Source organism: Oncorhynchus masou, chromosome 2 (genome assembly GCF_036934945.1).
Source record: "Oncorhynchus masou masou isolate Uvic2021 chromosome 2, UVic_Omas_1.1, whole genome shotgun sequence".
NCBI classification, from domain to species: Eukaryota; Metazoa; Chordata; class Actinopteri; order Salmoniformes; family Salmonidae; genus Oncorhynchus; species Oncorhynchus masou.
In genome coordinates, this window is record NC_088213.1 from 11,876,038 (window position 1) to 11,884,379 (window position 8,342).

The following is an 8,342-nucleotide window of genomic DNA, read 5'->3' on the forward strand; positions in this document are numbered from 1 at the left end:
GGTCTCTTGAATGCACTAACTGTAAATTGCTCTGGATAAGAGCATCTGCTAAATGACTAAAATATAATATAATAATATAATGTACTAGTAGGCATCTACACTGTAATTAGACTGCAGCCTGCAAGCACCATGATGTAAATTGGTGACTCTAGTTGGGAAGAGAGGGGCCACTTTTCATGACTAGACAAGAAAAAAGTACCTGTCGTTACCATAAATTTGGTTTAATTTATTTGTGCTCTGCTACCACCTGGTGCTTGTTCGGCATACTTGTGCAACACCCTCTCCAGGTTGAAGTTACCCTGATATAGGATATACTTCTGACAAAAATATGAACAAATAATAAAACACGTTTGATTTTGAATTGCTAAGAATTGTTTCATCTTATTTTTGCCGATTATCAAAGACCTCTGCGATTATTCGATAATTGTCTTCAGGCACAATACAAGGCCACGTGCAAGAGATCTGGAGGTCCTTACTATATCCTGTCGCACTAATGACGACCCCTCTGCTTTCAAACAAACATACAAAGGTATTTAAAACGCGATAAAACTGAATTGTTCCATTTAAACATGTGGCGAAATATTGTATTTAAACGATATGTTGTTTTAGATTTCGTTGAGGAGGAATAACGTCGCATGTTAAAGCAGCACCAGTTAGTTAGTGAGCTAACGTTATCTCGTTTGCTTTTTGGCCAGCCTGTTACAGTTGCGCTCTAGTGTTTTGGCACCCTTGTATGTTTATTTTAAATAATTCAATACGTCTTCAAATATAAATTAAAATAAAAAACGTGTTCACACGTGTACTGTGGTAAGTTGCAGGTATTTTTCCAAGGTAAAAACAGCCATTCAAGTCGTGTTGAAAAGAGAACAGAATATTCTGCTTCATGATAACGTTACCACTGTGAATATGGCGAAGGGGAAAGAACTATCTGAGGATGTAAGGAATTTGATTATAACCAAACATGGACTTAAGCAAGGTTACAAGTCCATCTCCCGAGACCTTGGCATTGCTGTTTCCACAGTTCGTAATGTTATCAGGAAGCATGCTGTCCATGGAGTTGTAGTCAACCTCCCAGGACGTGGTCGCAAGAAGAATCTGGTTCCACCGGGTGAAAAAGAGCGAACTTGCAAGAAGAATCTGGTTCCACCGGGTGAAAAAGCAGTTCGTTCTCCATCTATCCAAAATAAAATGACATCTGTTTGTGATGCCACCAATGAAGACCAGGAAAATGGTTCCGAGTCGACGGAGTCTCAGGTATGTGCTTTAGAACGACTGCTAACAGTTGTAGGTTATCTAGCTAGGCTGGCTAACACATTTAAAACAAGTCTTGCAATCTGCAATTGCAAACAAGTAGCTAGCTAGATCCACACCTTAACTTGTAGGCTAGACAGTGAGTAGAGCAAGATTCTAAGGACAATAGAAGCGATGAGGGAAGTCGGAGGAAGATATTTTGGGGAGTCCAAAGCCAGAGAGCTAGAGAGAAACGACAGGGGGGACTTTAACAGGGAGAGAGAGAGAACACACAGCTCCAGTTTAAGACCCAGAAAGAGTGAGGAGAGGTAAATGGATGTGGCCACATCTCACAACATTCATAATTTGCACAAGCACCTGAAGGTAAATGATGAGCCATTATGGTGTCTGGGTAATGTACTGTTTCCCCACCACCTTGTTTCAGGACAAGGAACATCCACGGGTTCTCATCCCAGAGTTATGTCGTCTTTTCTACCAGCTCGGCTGGGTTACTGGGACAGGAGGAGGGCTAAGTTTGAGACGTGGGTAAGTGCTCTGACATTAATATTGTTGAATCATTTTTAAAAAATTCAAAACCTCATACGTGACTTGGTCTTTAGTTAAACGTAGAGAGAGATAGAGAGTATATATGCATGCATGCTAGCTAATGAACATTCATCTCCCCATTTTGTTGTACCTAGAGATCAGATCTACATTGCCCCGTCTGGAGTGCAGAAGGAGAGACTACAGGTGAGCTGGGCTGGTGTTTTGCCTTCATATCATTATAGACTACAGGTGAGCAGGGCTGGTGTTTTGCCTTCATATCATTATAGACTACAGGTGAGCAGGGCTGGTGTTTTGCCTTCATATCATTATAGACTACAGGTGAGCAGGGCTGGTGTTTTGCCTTCATATCATTATAGACTACAGGTGAGCAGGGCTGGTGTTTTGCCTTCATATCATTATAGACTACAGGTGAGCAGGGCTGGTGTTTTGCCTTCATATCATTATAGACTACAGGTGAGCAGGGCTGGTGTTTTGCCTTCATATCATTATAGACTACAGGTGAGCAGGGCTGGTGTTTTGCCTTCATATCATTATAGACTACAGGTGAGCAGGGCTGGTGTTTTGCCTTCATATCATTATAGACTACAGGTGAGCAGGGCTGGTGTTTTGCCTTCATATCATTATAGACTACAGGTGAGCAGGGCTGGTGTTTTGCCTTCATATCATTATAGACTACAGGTGAGCTGGGCTGGTGTTTTGCCTTCATATCATTATAGACTACAGGTGAGCAGGGCTGGTGTTTTGCCTTCATATCATTATAGACTACAGGTGAGCAGGGCTGGTGTTTTGCCTTCATATCATTATAGACTACAGGTGAGCAGGGCTGGTGTTTTGCCTTCATATCATTATAGACTACAGGTGAGCTGGGCTGGTGTTTTGCCTTCATATCATTATAGACTACAGGTGAGCTGGGCTGGTGTTTTGCCTTCATATCATTATAGACTACAGGTGAGCAGGGCTGGTGTTTTGCCTTCATATCATTATAGACTACAGGTGAGCAGGGCTGGTGTTTTGCCTTCATATCATTATAGACTACAGATGAGCTGGGCTGGTGTTTTGCCTTCATATCATTATAGACTACAGGTGAGCCTTCATATCATTATAGACTACAGGTGAGCTGGGCTGGTGTTTTGCCTTCATATCATTATAGACTACAGGTGAGCTGGGCTGGTGTTTTGCCTTCATATCATTATAGACTACAGGTGAGCTGGGCTGGTGTTTTGCCTTCATATCATTATAGACTACAGGTGAGCTGGGCTGGTGTTTTGCCTTCATATCATTATAGACTACAGGTGAGCTGGGCTGGTGTTTTGCCTTCATATCATCATAGACTACAGGTGAGCAGTGCTGGTGTTTTGCCTTCATATCATCATAGACTACAGGTGAGCAGTGCTGGTGTTTTGCCTTCATATCATCATAGAGACTACAGGTGAGCAGGGCTGGTGTTTTGCCTTCATATCATTATAGACTACAGGTGAGCTGGGCTGGTGTTTTGCCTTCATATCATTATAGACTACAGGTGAGCTGGGCTGGTGTTTTGCCTTCATATCATTATAGACTACAGGTGAGCTGGGCTGGTGTTTTGCCTTCATATCATTATAGACTACAGGTGAGCTGGGCTGGTGTTTTGCCTTCATATCATTATAGACTACAGGTGAGCTGGGCTGGTGTTTTGCCTTCATATCATCATAGAGACTACAGGTGAGCAGGGCTGGTGTTTTGCCTTCATATCATTATAGACTACAGGTGAGCAGGGCTGGTGTTTTGCCTTCATATCATTATAGACTACAGGTGAGCAGGGCTGGTGTTTTGCCTTCATATCATTATAGACTACAGGTGAGCAGGGCTGGTGTTTTGCCTTCATATCATTATAGACTACAGGTGAGCAGGGCTGGTGTTTTGCCTTCATATCATTATAGACTACAGGTGAGCAGGGCTGGTGTTTTGCCTTCATATCATTATAGACTACAGGTGAGCTGGGCTGGTGTTTTGCCTTCATATCATTATAGACTACAGGTGAGCAGGGCTGGTGTTTTGCCTTCATATCATTATAGACTACAGGTGAGCAGGGCTGGTGTTTTGCCTTCATATCATTATAGACTACAGATGAGCAGGGCTGGTGTTTTGCCTTCATATCATTATAGACTACATGTGAGCAGGGCTGGTGTTTTGCCTTCATATCATTATAGACTACAGGTGAGCTGGGCTGGTGTTTTGCCTTCATATCATTATAGACTACAGGTGAGCTGGGCTGGTGTTTTGCCTTCATATCATTATAGACTACAGGTGAGCAGGGCTGGTGTTTTGCCTTCATATCATTATAGACTACAGGTGAGCAGGGCTGGTGTTTTGCCTTCATATCATTATAGACTACAGGTGAGCTGGGCTGGTGTTTTGCCTTCATATCATTATAGACTACAGGTGAGCCTTCATATCATTATAGACTACAGGTGAGCTGGGCTGGTGTTTTGCCTTCATATCATTATAGACTACAGGTGAGCTGGGCTGGTGTTTTGCCTTCATATCATTATAGACTACAGGTGAGCTGGGCTGGTGTTTTGCCTTCATATCATTATAGACTACAGGTGAGCTGGGCTGGTGTTTTGCCTTCATATCATTATAGACTACAGGTGAGCTGGGCTGGTGTTTTGCCTTCATATCATTATAGGCTACAGGTGAGCTGGGCTGGTGTTTTGCCTACATATCATTATAGACTACAGGTGAGCTGGGCTGGTGTTTTGCCTTCATATCATCATAGAGACTACAGGTGAGCAGGGCTGGTGTTTTGCCTTCATATCGTCATAGAGACTACAGGTGAGCAGGGCTGGTGTTTTGCCTTCATATCGTCATAGAGACTACAGGTGAGCAGGGCTGGTGTTTTGCCTTCATATCGTCATAGAGACTACAGGTGAGCAGGGCTAGTGTTTTGCCTTCATATCATCAGAGCCAACTTGGACTACTTAGTTTGACAGTTTCTGGAGATATGTTTTTTATGTGTGTGTCACACCCTGTAGCCAGATGACATGTTTGTCTGTGATGTGGAGGAGAAAGACATCAGCTCCCCACCCCCCTGGAAGAACCTGAAGAAGAGCCAGTGCACCCCTCTGTTCATGAATGCCTTCACTATGAGGGTGAGCTCTCTCTCTGTTAATGAATGATACACTATGAGGGGTGAGCTCTCTCTCTGTTAATGAATGATAGTCTATGAGGGGTGAGCTGTATTCACAGACCTGGGAATAGGCCAACATGCTAACTGTCTCCCTCCTGTTCCTCAGCGGCGCAGGCCGTCATCCACACCCACTCCAAGGCTGCCGTCATGGCAACTCTGTTTTATCCTGGCAAGGAGTTCCGCATAACTCACCAGGAGATGATAAAGGGAATCCGCAAGGGCACCTCCAGAACCAACTACAGGTAGGCACATGGCTAGGACACCTCCAGAACCAACTACAGGTAGGCACATGGCCAGGACACCTCCAGAACCAACTACAGGTAGGCACATGGCTAGGACACCTCCAGAACCAACTACAGGTAGGCACATGGCTAGTACACCTCCAGAACCAACTACACGTAGGCACATGGCTCGGACACCTCCAGCACCAACTACGGGTGGTCAGGTTGCGAGGACACCTCCAGAACCAACTACGGGTCGGCACGTGGCAGGGACACCTCCAGCACCAACTCCGGGCGGGCAGGTTGCGAGGACACCTCCAGCACCAACTCCAGGTGGGCAGGTTGCGAGGGCACCTCCAGCGCCAACTCCGGATGGGCAGGTTGCGAGGGCACCTCCAGCGCCAACTCCGGGTGGGCAGGCTTGCAAGGGCACCACCAGCGCCGACGACGGCTGGGCAGGTTGCGAGGACACCTTCAGCGCCGACGACGGGTGGGCAGGTTGCGAGGACACCTCCAGCGCCAACTCCGGGTGGGCAGGTTGCGAGGGCACCACCAGCGCCAACTCCGGGTGGGCAGGTTGCGAGGGCACCACCAGCGCCGACGACGGGTGGGCAGGTTGTGAGGACACCACCAGCGCCGACGACGGGTGGGCAGGTTGCGAGGACACCTCCAGCGCCGACTCCGGGCGGGCAGGTTGCGAGGACACCTCCAGCGCCGACTCCGGGCGGGCAGGTTGCGAGGACACCTCCAGCGCCGACTCCGGGCGGGCAGGTTGCGAGGACACCTCCAGCGCCGACTCCGGGCGGGCAGGTTGCGAGGACACCTCCAGCGCCGACTCCGGGCGGGCAGGTTGCGAGGACACCTCCAGCGCCGACGACGGGCGGGCAGGTTGCGAGGACACCTCCAGCGCCGACGACGGGCGGGCAGGTTGCGAGGACACCTCCAGCGCCGACGACGGGCGGGCAGGTTGCGAGGACACCTCCAGCGCCGACGACGGGCGGGCAGGTTGCGAGGACACCTCCAGCGCCGACGACGGGCGGGCAGGTTGCGAGGACACCTCCAGCGCCGACGACGGGCGGGCAGGTTGCGAGGACACCTCCAGCGCCGACGACGGGCGGGCAGGTTGCGAGGACACCTCCAGCGCCGACGACGGGCGGGCAGGTTGCGAGGACACCTCCAGCGCCGACGACGGGCGGGCAGGTTGCGAGGACACCTCCAGCGCCAATGATGGCCGAATAAGTCCTCAATGGGAAAGGGGATTTGACACTTGATTTTAGATAGTGGCCCTATTGACTATGCATTCTGCTCACACACTGGCGTTGACGCGTGTGTGTGTGTGTGTGTGTGTGTGTGTGTGTGTGTGTATAGATATGATGAAACCCTGGTGGTCCCCATCATTGAGAACACCCCGGAGGAACGGGACCTAAAGGAGCGCATGGCACTGGCCATGGAGCAGTACCCAGACTCCTGTGCGGTCCTCGTCCGGCGCCACGGCGTCTACGTGTGGGGGGAGTCCTGGGAGAAAGCCAAGACCATGTGAGTTAATCAATGATTATCAAGTAACACAATGTTTTATAGAATCATGGGAATAATTATAAATAGTCTAAAAGTCATGTTTGTAGAAGTATTACTGTGAATGTGTCATTTAGACAGAACGTGTCACTGTTTTAAATGCATCGTTGGTGCTTTCTAGAGGTTTGTGTGCTAATGGATTATCTGCGTCTTGTTCCAGGTGTGAATGTTATGACTACTTATTTGACATCGCCGTCCAAATGAAGCAGAGTGGAATGGATCCTTCAGCACCACCCATTGAAGAGAACCATTACTACGATGTCCAACAATCCCAATAAATGGAGGCTAACAATCAGGGCCTGAAATGAACACCTGCTAAATGTGGACTTTTTTCCCCAGCCATGTTGCCGGGTGGTCAGGACTTCACAGTGCAAGTATGTCACTCGCATTTGTGAATATAAAAAGTCAAGTTTGATCACATTTTTAGTGACATAAATGCTGAACTAGCTGTTTTCAAAATATTTCTGCCGTTTTTGTTTCATAGCTGGTAATATATAGCCTATTCCACCTCGCTCTGCAACACAGCCTGGCTGGGGGACTGTGCGCACGTGAAGAGCTGAGTGAAAGATTACATTTTTAGAAGCGCTGTGCACAGGCATAAAAGTTGGTCTAATTTACTTGAAAAGAAAGTTACTGAAGTGAAACCCTGTCCTTGTGTTTCTTGGCTATTTACATTGTTTTGTTCACAAGCGAGGTTGTTTTTCTATGTTTGAGTTTCAACTGCTTGGGAAGAGAAGACCACGCTTCTACTAATTCAATCTCACAGGCAGAAACATTACTGATTTGCGCTGCCACGGTAACCCTCCCGCCCTTACAGGTGCAGGTGAACATTTTTGTCTCTGATATTGTGGTTGAAAAATGTAATTAATCAATATACCAATTTACTTCTTACTAGTAATACACTTATTGTTTTAGAAACATTACAAAGCATGCTCATGTGTTTTGTTGGTGTAATTTGTGGAAAAAATATTTTGTCTGGTAAAAAAAATCTGAGTGGCTGGTAGATTTAAAAAATAAATAATAAATATTCCTGCCAAGGTGGCATTTGTACCAAAAAGTACATTTAATGTCCTGCAGACAAGCATTGGAGTATATTAAAATACATAGAAATGTCAATCTACAGTAATAGTAGAATGATGTTATACAATATTTTACCCCCAAAACCTCTTATTGGTCCTTAAAAGACAGACTGGCTGTTGTTGTCAAATTGACAGGGCCTGAGCCACAGACTTTATTTGACCAGATTTGCTGGCCTCACAAATGACGTCTAGCTCCTTTTTAAAAATTCTTTTGTGGTATAAGTTAATCTCTTTTTAAAGATGAAGCTTTGCTTTCCACAATAACGCCAGTTGTATTGGCCTCTCATATTGACATGTGTAGTTGTAGAGCAACATGAGGAGCCTGTCTCATGTTAAAATGGGTATCAAAGAAACATTTGGGCTGTTAAAGGTGACTGTGGTCTTACTCTGACCAGACAGTCTGTATCACTAACATCTGAACTATTACAAGATTGTTAAGTGTCTATTCTCTCTCTTGAGCATTCAATGTAATCTGAAAGAATTACACATATTACACGTGTCATA

The 8,342-nt window shown here is 46.5% G+C and overlaps 1 protein-coding gene across 2 annotated transcripts; it reads left to right on the forward strand.

The window, feature by feature from the left end:
• Positions 1 to 446: 446 nt before the first annotated feature.
• Positions 447 to 7,697, forward strand: apip (APAF1 interacting protein). Of its 2 annotated transcripts, XM_064987678.1 has the most exons (8): positions 447 to 529; positions 1,022 to 1,254; positions 1,676 to 1,776; positions 1,932 to 1,980; positions 4,812 to 4,927; positions 5,071 to 5,208; positions 6,556 to 6,723; positions 6,920 to 7,697. In XM_064987678.1, exons 2-8 carry the CDS (start codon positions 1,189 to 1,191, stop codon positions 7,035 to 7,037), a joined length of 756 nt encoding a protein of 251 aa, XP_064843750.1. In that variant the 5' UTR covers positions 447 to 529; positions 1,022 to 1,188; the 3' UTR covers positions 7,038 to 7,697. The 2 variants fall into 2 exon arrangements, with proteins under 2 accessions (XP_064843750.1, XP_064843743.1); XM_064987671.1 differs by lacking the exon at positions 447 to 529 and having other exon boundaries at positions 536 to 1,254.
• The last annotated feature ends 645 nt before the right edge of the window (positions 7,698 to 8,342 follow it).

Bases quoted from the DNA above. Each gene is read 5' to 3' on its own strand.
- apip (XM_064987671.1), top strand. From the start codon at position 907: ATGGCGAAGGGGAAAGAACTATCTGAGGATGTAAGGAATTTGATTATA. The intron at 1,255-1,675 runs GTATGTGCTTTA...ACCTTGTTTCAG, and splicing joins CCGAGTCGACGGAGTCTCAG to GACAAGGAACATCCACGGGT. The intron at 4,928-5,070 runs GGTGAGCTCTCT...CTCCTGTTCCTC, and splicing joins ATGAATGCCTTCACTATGAG to AGCGGCGCAGGCCGTCATCC.